This window comes from Crotalus tigris, unplaced genomic scaffold (assembly GCF_016545835.1).
Source record: "Crotalus tigris isolate CLP2741 ecotype Arizona unplaced genomic scaffold, ASM1654583v1 scf7180000024506.7606697, whole genome shotgun sequence".
Taxonomy (NCBI): Eukaryota; Metazoa; Chordata; class Lepidosauria; order Squamata; family Viperidae; genus Crotalus; species Crotalus tigris.
In genome coordinates, this window is record NW_024100678.1 from 4,849,002 (window position 1) to 4,868,892 (window position 19,891).

The 19,891-nt window shown below is 35.9% G+C and overlaps 1 protein-coding gene across 2 annotated transcripts; it reads right to left on the reverse strand.

Annotated features, from left to right (window-relative positions):
• Positions 1–2,346: 2,346 nt before the first annotated feature.
• RNF125 (ring finger protein 125) lies at positions 2,347–19,825 on the reverse strand. Of its 2 annotated transcripts, XM_039333674.1 has the most exons (7): positions 19,742–19,825; positions 12,906–13,209; positions 6,889–7,042; positions 6,559–6,653; positions 6,226–6,316; positions 3,319–3,426; positions 2,347–2,662 (listed from the first exon to the last, which is right to left on the reverse strand). In XM_039333674.1, the coding sequence occupies exons 2-7, from the start codon at positions 13,097–13,099 to the stop codon at positions 2,570–2,572; spliced, it is 735 nt and encodes a 244-aa protein (XP_039189608.1). In that variant the 5' UTR covers positions 13,100–13,209; positions 19,742–19,825; the 3' UTR covers positions 2,347–2,569. The 2 variants fall into 2 exon arrangements, with proteins under 2 accessions (XP_039189608.1, XP_039189607.1); XM_039333673.1 differs by lacking the exon at positions 19,742–19,825 and having other exon boundaries at positions 12,906–13,848.
• Between the last annotated feature and the right edge of the window lie 66 nt (positions 19,826–19,891).

The following is a 19,891-nucleotide window of genomic DNA, read 5'->3' on the forward strand; positions in this document are numbered from 1 at the left end:
TATTATTTTTAGCCAATATTTCCATGTAGATTGGAATAATAATATCTAAGGCTGTTTAAAAACTTCCCGGCCTTGAGAATAGATATCAAGTGTTATGAAATAACTAGAAAGTTGGCTGACTCAGGAGTTGACTTGGGCCTTATCTGTTCTGTTAAGTATATTTTGGGAAGTCTCTCAGAGTCCATTGAATGGATCCTCTGCTAGTATGTGGAAAGCTTAATTATCAAGTGGCTATGTAAGAAACGGATATCTGTTTCCATTCAAAGTGGTGTCTTGTCAGTTCCCAGTACACATCTTTAAAAAATGGACCTGAACTTGTTCAAGTGGGGTAGCTTTATTAAAGCCCCACAATTCTGCACATTGGGACTATTTTTGCCCCTAATACTTTCAGTATAAAAGTACATGGATAATGTAATTAAATAATTTGTATAATCTTTTAGTATTTATCCCAATTCTTCCCAAAGTTTTTTTTAAAAAACAATTTAACTGTGACCCAATGCTGGTAAACTCACTAAGTAGGTAAAATAATTCCCTTGTTCCAGACTCCTCATTTATCTTCCAGCTATATTTCACACTTTTTCTGCTAACTACTGTCACTTTTAATTTGGTTTTGCTGCTTAAAGAATTAAGAGCACAGCATGTATTTAGCTTTTGTAGCAGTCTTCTGAGATGGATTCGGGAATGTGCCATTAAAACCATGTCATCAGCACATAAAAGGATGTTAATAAATTTTCAGCACATAAAAGGATATTAATAAATTTATCATGGATCTTTGGTATGAGTGTTTTATAGCATACAGGTAAATCATTGACACAGAAATTAAAAAGCATGGGGGCTAGGATACAACCCTGTCTGACACCATTAAGGGTGGGTATACTCTTCGTTAAAGAAGAGTTACACCTGTGCAATCTTTCAAATGGGTATTTCGGTTGAGCCTTAACCAAAAATAAAGAGTCTGGGTTCCATATTTAAGCTGGCCAAATTTCATCCACAGAATATTTGTATTTATGGAATCAAAAGTGCATTAAGTTGATAAATATGGTAAAAAGTTTCTTGCGATTTGTTAATTGTTAAAGAGTATATAAAGTAAAACTATGTATTGTTGAGTGCTCTGGTCCGAATTCAGCCTGTTCCTCTACTAAGATATTTTTTCCCTGAATGAAGGCAAATATATCTGTCCCAGGATAATGTTGCAAGATCCAATCTGGGTCGGTCACTGGGACCAGAAGTTTAGTCTTCTGAGCTTTCAGACTCATGGTGGAGCCCATCCTCAGGGAACTTCCCTCTAAAGATTTTTTTCTACGGTATTTTGCTTAACAGGAGTTTCACACACATTTTATCCACAATTCCAATAAGGCTTATGATTCTATGTAGTTAAGATAGAAAGATACAGTCACCAGTTCTAGTTTTGAGTACAATTTTAACTGATTCAGTTATGGTTTTGTTTTATAGAAATATATTGTACTTCACAGTCCAACTGTCAATTTAAGATTTAGCATTAAAATATCCAATTAATTCTCCAGGACTATGTAATGATATACTCGTTTGTCAAGTTAGTTTTTTTACTGAGAAATGATGCAATATTTTAAAAAGTAAATAATTGCTCATTGACATTGCAACATTTTCATGATCACAAAGACTCTGTCCTTCTCTTAGAAATGCAGTCACAAGATGATCTGAGCTTTGGTCACTTTTTTCAAAACTATAGACAATAAGGACTGATAATAAGTTTTGCTTTTCGGGGAATGAGTAATAACAATTTGGAAGAATTACTTCCCACTGAAAGAATCAGGCATAAATATTTAATTCAAAAAACTTAAAACTGTATTTTGATAGCTAATTGTTTCTTGATTTATTTTACATGTATAACTTGAAAAACAAACCTTTTCCTAATGTTGAAATTAAAGGATAACAATGAATTAGAATTGTAATGAGTTTTGTAGCTTGACAACTTGTTTAAAGCAAATGTAAAATTTTCTGCATAAACAAAACTGTAAATATATGTTTTGTTCTTATAACTTCCTCTGATTATTTTTATACTGTGATGGTATAAAAATCTGGATACTAACTGATCTTCATTAAGATCTATCTTACTCCATGATTGGCTTGTGTAGTACCATATAGGATTAATGATCAGAGCCAAACAGATTTCTTTAAAGTGTTTAAATGTAGGTTTTCCAAATCTGAATATATATATACATATATATATATATATATATAGGGTTCTGGTATGCATTCAATCTCAGTAATTCACAACCAATTCTTTGATGCTAATGTTTATATTCTGTTTAAGGAAAATAATGGCATTTGGAAACTTAAATATAATTAGCAATTATAGAAATGAAGGAAATTCATACACAAAAGTTTTTATTCTTGAAATATCTCATTTTGAATCTGAAATGTATAGGTTTTAAATAGAATGGTCAGAACAGTTGTTCATACCTGAAATAGAATGTTTCACCTATGAAATATTTACAATTCAATTTTTTTTGTGTTATTAGTTAATAACATAAACAACCAGTTCTTTAATTCATAACGTAATCCATTTATCTTCTCTTCGAATTGATGATCATGCAGTACCTGGATTATTTACATGTACATGCTCTAAAATTGATCTATCCAGAACTCTTTCAATGAGAACTTCTTCTACAATACTTATGTCCTGAAATAAGAAGGAAAAGAAATCAGACATTCAAGTAAAATATTGCAACAAACAAAATCTTGCTTAGCTGTGAAAGCAGCCAAATTGTAGGCATCAGTAATAACTTTATTAGCAATAATAAGGTTACACCCAGCTTAGATATTTTAGGATGGTAACCCCTTGATATTTCATTCACATATATGACAACCTATAAATTACAGTTCCAAATAAAAGGAAACTATAATTGGATGTATTTCCCAATAAGTTCACAAAAAAACCAACAGAATGTCTTTTTACAACAAATTCCTAGTATGCTTCTTAGAAAGATTTGTAAATAGAAGGTTCATGATCCAGAGAGCAAACAGGATACTATCTTCCTCTGAGAACTTTGTATAAGAAGAATGGATTCTAGTAATTTGAAAAATAAACACATATAAGTAACTTGTTCAGTAAATTCTAGATTGGTATTCAACATCTGAACAAATTGCTCTGGCACAGCACTTTCAATCTAAATTAGTTATTCTCCACTGAAGTCTTTAGTCTTTGCAACCTATCCACCAAATAATGCTTTTGGAATCTACAAATGTCCTTGTACATTATGAGAGCTACAGAGAGATAAAGAAAAATTCAGATAAAGATTCAGCAGGGGTTAGGGAAAAATGATATAATTTACTCACAATATAATCTTCATAATAGAATGTATGTCTCAGCTGAAGATGCCTTATAAAACTTCTGATGTAGTAACTTGGACCACCACCAGGTAATAAATGACAGATTGGACAGTACTGTAGACAGTTCAAAGTGGGGAGAAATAAATAATAATTTTTGTCATTATTATGTACAACATGAATTATTACTGAAAAAGAAAAAATGTTAATTATATCTAAATTATTATTGGTTGAATAGAAGCTTTCAGACATTATTCCCTTTCTATCAGCAGTAAATTCAGTTTATTTCTTCCATAGCCTATATTACAAATGCTATACAAGAATGTAAATATCCTGTCTGTAAAAGCAGTTGGTCCTGCTTTAGATCTATTTAGATCATGGGGAAAATACAAAAATAGTTCATTGTTCCAAGAACATTTTCAACTTTATGCATCTATAAACTAGTGCCCTCTATTCATGTAGACCTCAATGAGGCATAAGAGATGACCAAATTCACAGGTTAGACAAATCACTGATTTTATAAATATTGTTAATTAATAGATCAAATTTATCTGGGTTCACACAAAATAACTAAGCCATAAATTATTATTTATAAACTACAATGGGTGTATTAATGCAAAAGCACAACAATAGGCTAGGCAACATTAAACCCATGGACATATTCCTTGGTACACAGCAGGCTCCGTCTAATAAACTTTTTTTTAACTTAAAACATAAATGGGAACCTTGCATGGTAAGGTAAACATGTAGCATCATTTTTATTTCCAAAAGTGCTTCTCGATCCTACATAGCTGGGGAAAACACCCTCACACATTATGGTGTTTTCTGACTGGTTATAACCACCATATACTGAGAGAGGTCTGTTTGGTGTAGGGATTTAGCACATCAGGCTAGAAACTGGGAGAATGAGTTCTAGTCCTGCCTTAGGCACAAAGCCAGCTGGGTGATCCTGAGCTAATTATATACCCTCTCTCAGCCCGAGGAAAGAAGAAGCCATGGCAAATCACGTCTAAAAACTGCCAAAAAATTTGCAGGCACATGTTCAGATGTTTGCCCAGTCAAAAAGCTGACTCAAAGGCACAAAGCAAATAAACAAAAACAAAATTCCCCACCACAACAGCTGTTTTGCAAATATATGTCTCCTGCCATTTCAGGAAAGTTCCTATGATATAATCTCTAAATTTCAAACATTCCAGAGAATAAATATAGTTTTCTCCTATAGTAAGCAAAATACGAAAACAAAACTACCTAAAATTTACAGGTATTTCTCCACTTATGTTTCAAAATTATTGCATGGGTAAAAAAAGTGGACTTTTGACCCATGCCCAAAATTAGAGTTGTTAAGTGGTCACATGATCAAAATTTGGTTGTTTGGCAGCCTGCTCATACTTACAATCACAGGAATAGTTCAATTCCCCCCCCCCCCAATCTGCATGTTTTCTAGTGATTTTCCAAAGTCAGCTTTGGACAACACAGCATTTCGAAGGCTCAAGGAGCCACATGTAACAAACATTCATCAGAAAAGCTGGGTCCAAAAAGGAGATGGCAAAGGCAGTGGGGTACTTCTCCTTCAGCCATGATGGTTGGGTGGAAAGGGGGAAAGGTCAGTATGGGGAACTGGAAGAGAAGGCAGCAGGTTGAATGAATACTTGCTGGGGTGGGCTGGGGGGAGTCCCCAGGGTGGAGCAGTGGTTCTGGAGCTGCTTGCCATCCTGCAAAACAAGGTGTAGGGTGTCTAAAGGGCAGAGATGGGGAAGAGGAAGCAATCCCTTACCTTACTGAGGCTCGAGGCTAGGAGGGACCAAAACTGGAATGCTTGCATTGGAATGTATAACAACCCACAATTCTTGGTTAATGACAATAGGAAGTGCTTGGATTGCCATTGTAAATTAGTGTGGTCACATCATATTTCTTTACAACTTCATTAACTTAGACCACAATCTCGGCCCCAAATGTGATCATAAATCAACCTGTATGGTTGGTGATGTGTGAACCCAGTCATGAATTTGTTTTTATAGAAAGTATAGTTCCAAACTATAAGAGGACACCTCACACCACTCTATTTTATCTAATTGAACGTTCAGTTACGCTCATACTAATTCATGGATAGATACAAGATGTAGAAATGCAGCAGAATAGCCAGCTATTACAGGTTACAACAACAACCAGCACTTTGCTGTGCTATATTTTTTACTTTACTGTATTTATTAAAAATCCAGCACTGGATTTTTGGAAGACAACTCAGAATAGGTCTCTGCCCAATTACAGACATAAAGGAAACCTCTTCCATGGATGAATGTTTTGTAGCCATAGGTAGTTTTAATTACTGAACTATTTTTCTTCTGACATATGCTGGCAGTTCTCTCAAGTGAGTTTAACACCTCAATGAAGCTTTAAATATATTTTAATCTAAGAAAATTTACGATTTGAAATTGAGAATTAAAATTATTGCATTTGATCACAGTGAATGATTATTTAATAGTTGTTTGATTACTGTAAATACCTTCCTCTTTCTAAATCTATGTTTATTACAATTTCTCTGATCAAAGAAGCACACTAATGCATTGTGTTACAATGAAGAGTCATAATAGATTTTCAAACATGCAAGATTGCCAAGATGAAACAAACAGGAGAACCAGCTTATGTTAATGAAAAAGTTCAAAGAAATGTTCTAACAATTTTAGAGTATTTCTATAATGCCACAAATGAGAAGTTTTAGTTCTGGAGCCTTTGAAATCTACATTTCACAAAACCTTCCTTAGTCAGCAAGCTGCAGAGATACTTTTTCATTAGATGTATTGTTATTAAGAAGTATCACTTATTAACATATCACGACATACATATGTACATTTATCTAATTTATCATGCAAGTGATTATTAGGCTATGGACATAAATCCAAATGTAAGAAAAGTTACCACTGGTCTTCTTTCAGTTCTGTGAAAAGTGAGAAAATGGTCCAAGAGATCATTTTCATCCAATTCATGCTGACAGAAAGGACAAGGATACCTGAAAACAATGAACAGACATGTATAAATACCCACATTTTCAATGTTAGCTACTAAATACATTCTCCAATTGGTAGTTATTTTGGACAGCGAATCAATCTGCTCCTGAGAAATAAGTCTGTAACAGTGTCTCCCCATAACAAGTTTTAATACTCACACCCAAGCCGCTGAGATATGAAAAGCTAAAGTAGCTAATAAATCTATAGACTTGTCTATCCTTAATTTTACCAAGATATAATTTACCTTGTTTCAGGGTATGCAACTTCTTGTAGAGGCCCATATTTTTCTATATATTGGCCACAAGTCTTCAAATGAGCTCTCATTTCACTAAGGCACACCTGAAACATGCAAAGAGATACCTTGCTAATTAAAATTTTACACTTACAGGTTAATACTTTAAAAATAATTTTGACTTTCATAAAAGTGAAGTTACAAAGCAAGGCCAGTTCAAATTTCTCTCAGTTGGGTATCACATATTACTTACAACTCAATATAAATTACTTTGAAAAATTGTGTATAGGAATATGATTTAGAAAGTTGAAAGTAAATTATGGAGTATCAATCATTATTTACCTGTGTTTTACATTCTGAACAGTTTTGGTGTGTATTTTTCATCATTTTAATAATATCAGTTGCTGGAATCCCTTCAGAAGAAAGATGTGCTCTGCAATATGGACATGTCCATGTATGATGTCTTAAACATGTGGTAATACAAATGTGACAAAATCTGTCAAAGAGAAAAAGAAAATGTTTTTCTACAAAACTCTATTTTAAGGAAAGCAATCTAAAATATGGACACACCCTAAAAATGATTTCTGTCTGTTAATAGTTTTCTTTATTTGAGCATTCCAATCTGTTGGACTACCGATAAAGAATAGCTACAGAAGATAGTATGCTTTGATATAAGGCTGTCTCTGCATTACCTAGTTACAAATTAGCATCAAAGTATTTACCTATTAGTGACTGAAAATAAGTGACTTGTAATACAACTTTAATATGAGAGGTCAGTGCTACAAAAAGAACATAAAATAAGAGGCTTCAGTTTTAATTTTGCTCTCATTTGTATGCATAATTTGCAGTAATAAATTTCATGAATGAAAATGTCATATATTTATATTTTCTTCCCAATATACTTCCTCTTGAATTTTCTCAAATTGAATCAGTCAATGAAGTACCTAATGGGGAAGGAAGACCACTGTATTTCTGAAATGATTATCTGTGACTGAATGAAATCAGCTGATTCATATAGCCTTGCATTGATATGCTATATAACTCCATGGATATTTCTGTCAAATGGCTTTGTGGATAATGCTGAGAGAATGATAAAATATGTGTATAAGCTTATTGTAACAAAAGGTAAAATAGCAACACTTTTTCAATCCTTTTCAAAGCTCTCTAAACTTAAAATACAGCAGAATTGCATTAGTATTACTGTATGTGTGTGTGTGGACAATCTAGTTCCTGAAATCTGGAAAATATCATTTGAACAAAGAAGTCTTTGTAGTGCGGAATTTAGGCCTGGATTATTGTCCTGTATAGTAAATTGAACAGACATTATAATAACATATTGGAATAGTGCAAAAAACAAGGTGGGCAAGATATAAACTCTAAATTTAAACAAATAATTAGGACATATGTTAATGTTAATTAAATCACAAAGCTGAGTACTCATACTGCTCTATGAACGTTAAAAATATATATGTAATAGAAGAATCAGAGAAATCAAATATTACAGTCATAGCTAGGGTGAAGTACAATCAATTAAAAAGCACAGAAGATGCATCAGAGTCTTCTTTTGTGTCGCTAGTGGGCCCTGAATATCTCCATCAAGGTAATCTTCCTTACTCTCTACATTTGATGTATCCAGAATATAAATTAAGTTGGTAGTAACTCTGCTAAGGAAAGTCATCTGGTACTGCAGAAAATGACAAAATGTCTTAAATTGACAATTGTCAGGCCTAGGTTTAAGCATCACATTAAACAATCAATTATGGTTCACTCACCTCTATTTTCATATTTTTTTACCACTTTCACATTGCTTAGCCACAATGTGGATTATCTGGCTCAGTTTAATATTATGTGTATATCCAAATACTAATGTGGCATGATTTGTTAATCAATAATGCACTGAGCATTACTGTCTTGGTTTGTTGCCTATATCATCTGAACCTAAAAACAAGATTAGTATTTGATTAGGTGAGTCCTTATCAGCCACAATTATTAACTACAGTTTTTTACTGGCAGCAAGGCCAGCCTTAATTTAATGTGATGTCTGAACCTGGAAAATAGTGCAGGACCTTTTACAAAGTAGAATAACCCTAATTTCTGCTTCTCCATTTTCTTTTTCTCTACCAGGCCACACGTGATACCTACTTTTTGATAACAAACTGGCCAGGAGGAGAGGAAAAAAACTAATGACAGCAAGCTAACCAATGCAAATGTTGTTGGAATATTAATCAAACAAGAAATGGACTAGTAAAATGGAGTTGATTCGTTTTCTTAGTTATATTCATTAGGTAAGCGCCTTAACCATTGTTAACACTAAGCCATGATAAATCTATCATGCAAACATATGGGCCGAGTTCAGCTCCACTAATCACATAATTCCTAAGTATGTCAATCTATAACAAAATCATTTTTGCAGAAATATGAATTTGCATAGATTTAAAATCTATTCTGTCTCCTAAATATTAGAAATATATTTATATTTTTATACAAATACTGTGTTGGTATTAGAAGTTGCTATTTTCCTTGCTCTTGCCTGGTATTTTTCCCCTGTATTTGTTTCTTATGCTATTGGTTTGTTTGTATCCTGCCTTTATTTCTTCTTTAATTTCCAATGTTTTGGTGATATATATATATATAGGTCTTTGGTTGTTCGGGTTTTCTCCTACGTAAAATTGGAAGTGTCTTGGCAACGTTTCGACGAAGTCCCATTCGTCATCTTCAGGCTGGTGTTTTCAGCTTCGTGCTTTGAGCAGCAATGTGTGGTCTTAGCTGTTTCTTCCTTTTAACTGCCAGTGGGGGTATGAACTGATTGGGTGGGAGCTTGGCTGTGTTCTGATTGGGTGGAGGTGTGTTCTGAATGGTTAGGGGCTTGGCTGTGCTCTGATTGGCTGGGGGAGTGTTCTGTTTGGTTGTGCTCAGGTTAGTCTGAGTTGCAGAGGGGTTTAAGATTTTGGGCTGCCTTGCTATTTTTTGGCTTCGCGTTCGTGGTTGTGCCTCCTCTTCATGGAGGGTGTCAGTTTGCTTCATGTATGGACTGGAGGGGTTTAAAGTGGCTAATGATGCAGCTGTGGTCTGGCTTCTGGTTTGTGGTCGTGCCTCGTCATCGGTGTGGCTTTGGGTTTGTTTTTTGCGTGGATGTGTGGTGGTGACATCCTGTGTGGTTTTTGTGAGTGTGGGTCTGGTATCATTTGTTGTGTTAGGGAGTCGTTTGTCAATAAGGGCGGGTTTCCAAATGGCTGGTAGGCGGGAGGTATCATCTCGCTTGTTCATGCTGTGTGGGCGTTTTTCTATCTCGATGGCTTCTCTGATTATTCTGTTATTAAAATGTTCACTTTTGGCAATGGTTCTGGTATTTTTAAAGTCAATTTCATGTCCTGTGGCTTTAAGGTGTTGGACCAGGGAAGATGTTGGTTCCTCTTTTTTGACTGAGTTCTTATGTTCTTCAATGCGTGCACTTATTCTTCTGTTGGTTTGTCCGATGTATGTGGTGGGACAAGTGGTGCATGGGATTTCGTATACTCCTTGATTTTCTAATTCAATTTTATCTTTGGGGTTTCTAAGGATGGTGGATATTTTTCTGTTTGTGCAGAATGCTGTTTTGTAATCTTATTTCTATGGAAGGTTTGTAGATTAGGTTTGTAATCTTATTTCTATGGAATCCATTGGATGTTAGTACATTGGTGAGAGTGTGTAGTTCGGGTTTTAGGTGTTGTTCGTCAGCTAAGCGTTTTGTTCTGGAGATGAGTGTCTTGGCTACAGAGTGATACCAGACCCACACTCACAAAAACCACACAGGATGTCACCACCACACATCCACGCAAAAAACAAACTCAAAGCCACACCGATGACGAGGCACGACCACAAACCAGAAGCCAGACCACAGCTGCATCATTAGCCACTTTAACCCCTCCAGTCCATACATGAAGCAAACTGACACCCTCCATGAAGAGGAGGCACAACCATGAACGCGAAGCCAAAAAATAGCAAGGCAGCCCAAAATCTTAAACCCCTCTGCAACTCAGACTAACCTGAGCACAACCAAACAGAACACTCCCCCAGCCAATCAGAGCACAGCCAAGCCCCTAACCGTTCAGAACACACCTCCACCCAATCAGAACACAGCCAAGCTCCCACCCAATCAGTTCATACCCCCACTGGCAGTTAAAAGGAAGAAACAGCTAAGACCACACATTGCTGCTCAAAACACGAAGCTGAAAACACCAGCCTGAAGATGACGAATGGGACTTCGTCGAAACGTCGCCAAGACACTTCCAATTTTACGCGGTAGAAAACCCGAACAACCAAAGACCTACATACAAACACCCGCGAAAACCTCAGAAAACATATATATATATATATATATATATATATATATATATATATATATACATACATACATACATACATACGTATGTATGTATATATTTTTCTTCTTTTATTTTATTATATATATATATATATATATATATATATATATATATATATATTAAAATAAAAGAAGAAAAATACATTATCAGTTAGGAGAATGCATGGATAGAACTAGTAGCATACTAGTAGTATACTAGTATACACTTGAATAGGTCAAAGGGGTCAGTGTATTCATCGAAGTCTCATTGCCACATCCTGCTTGCTCTGGTACAAGGGCACCCACCCATCATGAATGTACAACATTGTCCTCAACCAACTTCCAGCCTCTGCCCTTTATGGCTCTTTTGGTGTCAGTGCTGTTTCAGAAAGGTGAGATTTTTGGCTGCCTGTTATTGGCACCAATAATGTGTTTCCCCACCCCCCTCCTCTCTTGCTCCAGAAGGGAGTGCCTGGACAGATGCATTTTAAGGAACTTTTACAGGAATGAAAAGACACCTCAAGAAAGCTTTTTGAACCCTGATTGGATTAAAACAGACTCATCAAATTTACTCTAGAAAAGCTTGGAGATTAGAAATTAGAAACTGATATGCAAAACCAAAGGTACTATCAGGATGACCTGTAACAAGCATACTGTCTTGGAGATGTTAAAGAAATGCAATTTACATTACATTTGCAGTTTATCATCTTTTTCTGGATAGGTTTTTATAAGGACAGTTTTATAGATCTTTAAAAACATATTCATTCTATTTATATCTTGTCTTTCTTTCAAAAGCAAAAGGTGACTTAAATTTTATCATAGTAACAATTTTTAGATGTAGGCTGGGCTGAATGGGTGTGATGGGCCCAAAGCTACAAAATTTCCATGGCAGTTCACTTGGCAATGATTTTTGGAAGTGGTTTGCCATTGCCTCCTTTCTGCCTTGAAGGGAAGTGACTGGCTCAAGATTACCCAGGTGACTTCATGCCTAAAGCAGGAATAGAATTCACCATTACCAAAGTTCTAGCCTGACCTGAATGAATTTCATGACAACAAGCCCATAGTGTTGTTTGACATTCTGGCTCAATCAAATGGATTTCAAGGTTTGTCCAATGTTGCACTGATAGAAAGCTATCGCAAGGAAAACATATCTAAACTGAAAGAGGCATGGCAGTCAAAACATTATTTGGCCAATCAAGCAGATTAAGATGCATTTGTTTTAATTTGTGTGAGAGGGGTTTTGTTTCACCTAAATTTCTTGGAGAGAAAGGGGTGTGAGGCTGCTAATCATTGAACATTTAAATATTTACCCAAAAGAAAAAATAAGGTATTCATCAAAAAAATCAATTATCTTTTGAGAAAGCAACTAAAATTTAGGGCTGGCTTCCATAACAGTATTTTTATTTTATATTATCTGTATTCTGCCAGGATCACATGACATATAAAAATGATTTCCTTTTCAAAATATAAATTTTTAACCAAATCATGTATAAAAATACCTATAGCAAGGTATTAGTTCTCTTTTGCCAGAACATCTTGTTTAGCTTATCAAAATATTGAAGAATCAGAGGAATGAATCAACCTCTGTTTCAGCAATATAGTTTGATTCAAATTTAATTTTCCTTTCTTTTTCGGCATAGGAAGAAGTACATTTTGTTTTCTAATGCCATTCTCGAGATAAATTCTCTTGCTTAAAACTAAAATCATCCATGGAGCTTAGTTGGACCAAATTTGGAGCTAAATGCAGATAGAGGAAACGGATGAACATTTTTATCGTTCTTTGATTTTAAGAAAAATCTTAAATGTTCTTACTGAATTTACCTATACATAACATCTGAGACTTATATTTCCAATACGTTTGTGTTGCAAAGCACAGCAGACGTAAATAGAAACAAAGTTTTACACGTGAATAGAAGACAATCTATACTTCCTCCAACACAAGTTTCCCAAAGCAGGACCAAAGTACGGTTCAGCTCCCGTTTCCCAACCTGAACTAACTCAGAGAAGTTGCACTTACACGTGGCCACATTTGGTCCTTACAGGCTGGTCGAACACTTCCAAGCAGATGGCGCACTCAAAAGAGGGAATTTGCTGCTTTTCCACGTCTCTTGCTCGATCTGACGGTTGTGGGAACTGAATACTGCCTTGGGGGTAGCCAACATCCGGCGTCCTCGCCGTCTCCCGTCCTTCGCCGCTTAGCACTGATCCCATCGCCTAAACGAGCTCTCACGCTTTGGCGATGGTGCTTGCGGCTGCTGTGCTGGAGGCGCACTGCTCAAATGCTTTACACCCAGAATTGTAGCAGTTTTGCAGGATTTCCCCTTGAAGCAAAACAAAAGCGTCAGCTTTCCCACTTGGACCTCTTTGGGGAAGAAATCCCGGAGACGTTCAGCCGCGGCTGCAAACCTACGCAAGCCTTATTGGTGGTGGCGAGACCAGTCCCAGTCGGCACAGTGAAACCTGACACCTTCAGATAACAAAGTGGCGATCAGAGGCAGCCCTGGCTTCGTTTATTGGCTGGCGCAATGTTTTGTTTTGTTTTTCCTGGGATCCCAATGATTTGCGAATGGCCTCTGCATAGATGACCAAAGATGATTCTTTACCGGGTCGAAGGGAATTTGTTTCCCGGTGTGGCTGGATTGAACTCTAAAATACTCTTTGCTACGTGCGGGTGTCATCCATTATTGTGGTCAGGAAACAAATTACTTATTTCGTAACCGAGCTCATCTCTCTCTCTCTGTCTCTCCCAGCCGAATGAATGTACAAAAACTAAACTAAACTAAATCCCGAGAAAAAGGACGAAATCTACAAGGGAAAACACTAAGCAGCGGTCCTTTTCTGAAACTAAACACTTAAATTCAGATGTTGCCTTAAGGCAGTGGTTCTCAACCTGTGGGTCGGGACCCCATTTGGGGTCAAACGACCATTTCACAGGGGTCGCCAAACAAGGCTGTCCGCCATTTTTTCCCCCTTTTCTTTGGCCATGCCCCTGGCACCCGATGATGTATAAGTGGTTGGGGGTCACCACAACATGGGGAACTGTATTATGGGGTCGCGGCATTAGAAAGGTTGAGAACCACTGCCTTAAGGTAATGGTTTTAGTTAGCCTAATCAATAAATCATACTAACCCAAATATTTCCTTGTTCATATTTTATTGGTAAGTTTGCAAAAATATTTTAAAAATCTAATTATAAGCAATGACTAGATTCACAGAACACAGCAAGACACAGACCATGTGAACTGAAATCATGGTTTATGGTTTATTTTAGTAGAAGAAACCATCTCTCCCCGGTGAGACTGGACTATGGATCTCATCAATCAAGGAATTTTGGTTGGCGGGGTCCAGGAGAAGAGACTTCCTTACAGTGGTCCCTGCCCTTTGGAATATCGGCTTCCCTGAGGTGAAATGTGGCCCACTCTTCTGACCTTAAATTGGCTCCTTTAGACCTGGCTCTACCAGGTAGCTTGGGGCCCCAGGGGACTATCACACTGGAGGTGGTAGAGCCAACCTCATCTCCCCCCATTTGGCTTCCGCCTCCCCCCTCTTGGAACTATGATTTTACTTTGATTGTACTTTCATTTTATTGTTTTGGGAGTACTTATCTCTGACAGTTGCAATGCTTTTATATTGTAAACCAAGGAGATTGGCTTACAGCAAATAAATAAATTTTTGTCTTAAAAATAGTTTAAGAACTGTGGCTTGGTGCAACTTGCAAATGAGACTATTATGCTGCATTCTGCTTTCTGGAAATGAGATCTAATCATTGTGATTTACATGCTGTTCTACAAATGAACATAAAACATTAATAGTGTTCCTATTCAGAATCCAGGAAGACAACTATACCTTCCTCATTTTCCCATGTATTGGCTTTGCCTTTACCCTCAAAATCAGTTGGCTCTTGGCTTAAAGCCCAAGGTAAGTGTTCACCAAATGGTTTTCTTTTCCTGTTTTATTATTATTATTATGGTTGGTTGCACGGTAAGCCAGAAATTTCAATACTGGATTTGGCATTTTTATCAACCTATCCAGTCTTTCCTAACAACCTGGGATAGACAGATCTTGTTTAATGGCATTAGATATCAGCTGTTACAAGTAAAGCTGCATTTTGCAATTGACTGATAGTGATCTTGTCAATGCTGATAGTGTTCAAGTGGTGCTTCAATTGTTTTGGGATTGCACACAAAGTGCCTATTAAAATTCGTACTACTTTGATTTCTTTTGTCATAGTCATTCTATTTCTTTTTGCATGTCCTTGTATTTTGTGATTTTCTCCAGTTCTTCCTCTTCTGTTCTGCTATTATTATTTTACCCTACCTTTATTATTTTTTATAAATAACTCAGAGTTAATAGGATCATGTACTTCCCTTTTTTTTACAATACTTTAGATATTAATTTGTGTCACAAGTTTCCCTTGTGTATCATGCTGTTTTGAAAAATGTTAAAAAGTTTCTAGCCTACAATCCTACTTTAAATGCTCATGTATTTAATTCATCTCCTCATGTCACAGGAAATGGTTTGACATTGTCTTCTCTCAGGATTTTTTTTTTACTTCTCAACCTAGTGTACAGTCCTAGTATTTCATGAAAACTTCTAATCCAAGTATTAACCAAGTCCTACTTTGCTTAGCCTATCCAGGATGGCTAGGTGATCCAACCTAAATTGTTCTACTATTTTTAAAAGAGTTAAACTTCAGAGCAGTTTCATTTCTATGTTCTCAAGAGTCAGGTTTCAATTAAATCTAGGTAGGAGTATATAGGTTCCATATTCAAGTATATGTGCACAGTAATATGGCTGGCCTTTCATTATTCCATATTATGAGAAGGACAGATTGAAATCTCTTCATTCTACAGGTGGATTCACATGTTTGTGTAAGTCATAATTCCTTTGGTTGTGTGAACTGCGCCATTGTGATTTGTAAACCACAGCTTATAGTTCATGTTGCAGGAATCCACCCAATCTTGAATTATTAGTAAAATTAATAAAATTGATACACATATTGGTACTTATTATATTGTTATTGTTGCCATTTGGAAGCCAACAGTGAGACTTATAAGGCCATAAATTTATCTATCAATCAATCATATTTTAAAAACCACCCAACTCCCTCATTAGTGACCAAAGTGCAGGGGAACAAATGGACCCTGAGAAGTTGTGTAGCAATATAATAGGACTAGGCAGCAGAATCAAGATGGGCAATTATATAAATTCAGTAAATGCATGTATTTTGAACTGTAGCAACATGTTTGAAAAACAGTACTGTTTTATATGAATCCCATTTTTAAATAATATAATCATTCTGGAAAATCACAGTTGTATTTCTTATTTTTTGTATTTTTATGTCTCTATAAACTGGTGTATTGCAGCCAAAGTGCACATTTACATATCTTTTATTTATTTTTTTTCTTTTTGGGCAGCTCACATTTTGATCTTTCCTCCATTTCACCTTTTTTTCCTTGCCTATTGTTCATTTTGCCTAAGATAAGAGACTGAAATAAGTGGCCATTCATATTCTTGAACTATGGGAATCAGCCATTGTTTCTTTGTCTTGATATAATCTGAAAGCTTTAACTCCTATTTATGACTAATTTAATCTACAGTTCTTATCTTTAGACTGTATTTAAATTGCATGCTTCAGGATCCCAAGTCTTAATTATTGGACTTTTTAAAGATTTCTTTTATTTTAATGCTATTTAATATGATAAAAAGTTCTGAAGAACTCAAATTTTTGCCTTTTCTAAAAAATGAACTGTATTGTCTAATTCTGCATTTGGGTGTTTCCTTTGTTTTGGTATGTCTTACTAATCCAATCAGTTTTTTTTTTTAAAAAAAGCATTGTCTGGCTAGACTCTTCCCCACACTGGGAAATTGAAGAGGCCCTTTCTTTCAATTTTTACCCTAAAGCAGAGTAAGGTATATTCTTATCTCCCTTATATTCAATTACTCTTGAATTTACATATTGCAATAAGCATCATGTGCTGTGTTTTTTTTGGTGCTGGCTTTCATGTACTGTATGAATTAAGCCAATGAGCATTGTATATAACAGTTTACAGGGAGTAATCTCTGCCTTGCAGGATTCCTCCTCCCCCCCCCTCTTTTTGGTAAATTCCTTTCCAGACATGCTGCAGATTTGGCTATGAGATTTTGGATATTTTACAAATTGAAATAAAATATCTAAGGGAATTATTGTGTTAAGTTTTTACAATACAGGTAGTCTTTGACTTCAACAGTGCGCTTAGTAACTCTTTGAAGTTACAACAGCACTGAAAAAAGTGACATGAACATTTTTCACACAACCATTGCAGCATCCACATGGTCACATGATCAAAATTCAGATGCTTGGCAACTACTCATATTTATGATGGTTGCAGTGTCATGGGATCATGTGATCACCTTTAGTGACCTTCTAACAAGTAAAGTCAATGGGGAAGCCAGATTTACTTAACAACCATGCTACTAAGTTAACAATTGCAGTGATTCACTTAACAACTATGGCAAGAATGGTTGTAAAATGAGGCAAAATTTGCTTAACTGTCTCACTTAGCAACAGAAATTTTGGGTTCAATTGTGGTCATAAGTCGAGGACTACCTGTATAATCTCTCTTCCCTTCATAGTTCATCTCTTGAGAGAAAAAAAAAACAGAAATCCTTAAGTTTTGTCAAATGTTCCTTGTCAGAAAAAGCCCAGCAGGGGGAACCTTACTATATTCCTCTTTTAGTCCTCATCAAGTAAACCAACTTTATAAATCTTCCCTCAGTTTTTAAGGATCTCACTTTTTAATCCAGCCCTAGTTTTCTGTTAAACTATTTTTGTAGTCACAGGGCTCTCAAAAATTTTAATAGGTTTTTTTTTTGTATATTCAATAAATAACATTTTGTCCTTTAGTTTATTCCTATTAGAGAAATCATTCAAGACCTTAAGAAAATTATTCTGTATAGTCAATAAGAAAACAATTATCCAAATCCAAATGGATTTCTTTGTTCAATTGTTGTACATCTTTAGGGAATAAAACATCAATTCCATTTGTATTTCCATATCTTTCACTGCTTATCATGGTTAAATTTCCCTTCAAAGCAATTTCAAAATTATCTGTTCCAGCTTGTTTTACACTGTAATCTCACTGCACTATGCATTTGAGTAAGTAGTTTATTTTTTCAAAAAAATTAGCAAAAAATGTACAACTTCTCTTATAGAATTCTGCTTCATTTTTTATCTTTTATCTCCCTCTTGTGTGCAGCCTTCCAGGTTTCCTTACCATAAAATATCCAAAACAAATATATTTTCTTGTAATTAAATCAAATCTATAATTCCAAATCAATTGGGACGATTGATCATTTTTAACTTTCTGAAATCCATATTCCGAGCATTTTTTTGTTGTATAATCCAAACATTAATATATTTCAAAGGTTTTTAAAAATTTGCATCATCTTCCTGTGATATTGTTAATCTTAGAGCAAGGGGTTTTGTATGTTATGTGTAGCTCTGTACGGAAGAAAGTCAGAAGTTATTTTTCTATTTTTTCTTTTCCTGAACTCCTAACCTTGTTCCCTTCTTAACCTTTTCTATGTTATTTTTTCCTGTTTTTGTATATTTTACTCTTTGTTAAAACTTAATAAAGTTTTATTTAAAATATTGTATCATCTTCCTCAAAGGGTTTTCAATCTCTCCAATATAATAAAAATAAATCCAAAAAATGGTTATTAAGCTTGGTCGAGCTTATTGTCCACAGAAGTCTGCAATGCAGAGGTAAGCTTGGTGGAACCCCATCGCCCACAGCCAGTGTCAAATGCAAACAATAAGGTCCATACATGAAGAATTCAATTAGCTGATTATTGCCCAAGTCTATACATAGAATCTTCTTGGACTAATGGTTTACACCTGAATGAGACAATATACAACAGCATTCAAAGGAAGTTATTAGCCCTTCAGAATAATCTGTGGAACTGTTGGTACAGAAGCAACAATCACCAGTAGGGACAAGAGCTTTTATACAATATTTTATATTTGCACTTGTATCCATACTTGTTTTAAACATTTCTCAGTAATATTACAGGAAAACTATTGCTTGTACAAAGAGGTATTATTAAAGAGGTATTATTAGAAACACTTTTAATTCACTTTACAGCTAGATCAACCAATTAAATTAAAAATCGCATACACCACAGATACAATGTATCACCTATGCCGGAAGTCCTCCAACCTTTTGGGCACCAGGGACCAATTCCGTGGAGAAAGGTTTTTCCACGAACCGGAGAGTGCATGGTTTTGTGTGCTGCCTGCATCCCACTGATGGGGCTTTGCTTGTTTGTGTGAACCGGTTACCGGTACCGGTCCATGGACCGAGGGTTGGGCCTAAACCCTTCCCATGGCTAACTGAATTAGTTGTTCAGTGGAGCAAATTTTCAGTTCAAAACAGTTGACTCACCAATTGATCGTTCTAAATAATTTCACACAAAATATTAGGCTAAAACATAGTTGGCTAATTTGTGTTCAACTTATCGGACAACCGCAAAAAAAAAGGGGGGGGGAGAGGACAAATTTGGAAGCCTACACCGTATGGATAACTATTGGGTGCGGAGTAGATAACCCACGTTCAACTACGACAGCTGCAATGGCTTTGGGCCAGTCATTGTCTCTGAAATTATTGTGAGAAAAAAGTCTTAAGCATACATATCGGTCCGGCTACTCATCGAAGAAAGCCGTGGTCAGCCTAGGTAACCATCCTTCTCTCCGCATCCTATCCTAGAACAGACACTGTCAAACTGACAAACATTAAAGTTGCAGCCCTGTAACAGAACTTCGCTTTTGGAAGTCTAATGGAAGAACTGCTGCCAAACCGCCAGCATTTCTCACCCTTTCCCATTGTTTTCCCAGTTCTTTCAGCCGCAGTAAAAAAAAAAACGCGGCTCATGGGATGTACGTCAGCGGCCGTCTCCGCCCCATTTCTTCCTCGCTAGATTTTTCACCTCTTCCTGTCCACTCCCATCACGTGGTAGCCGCAAA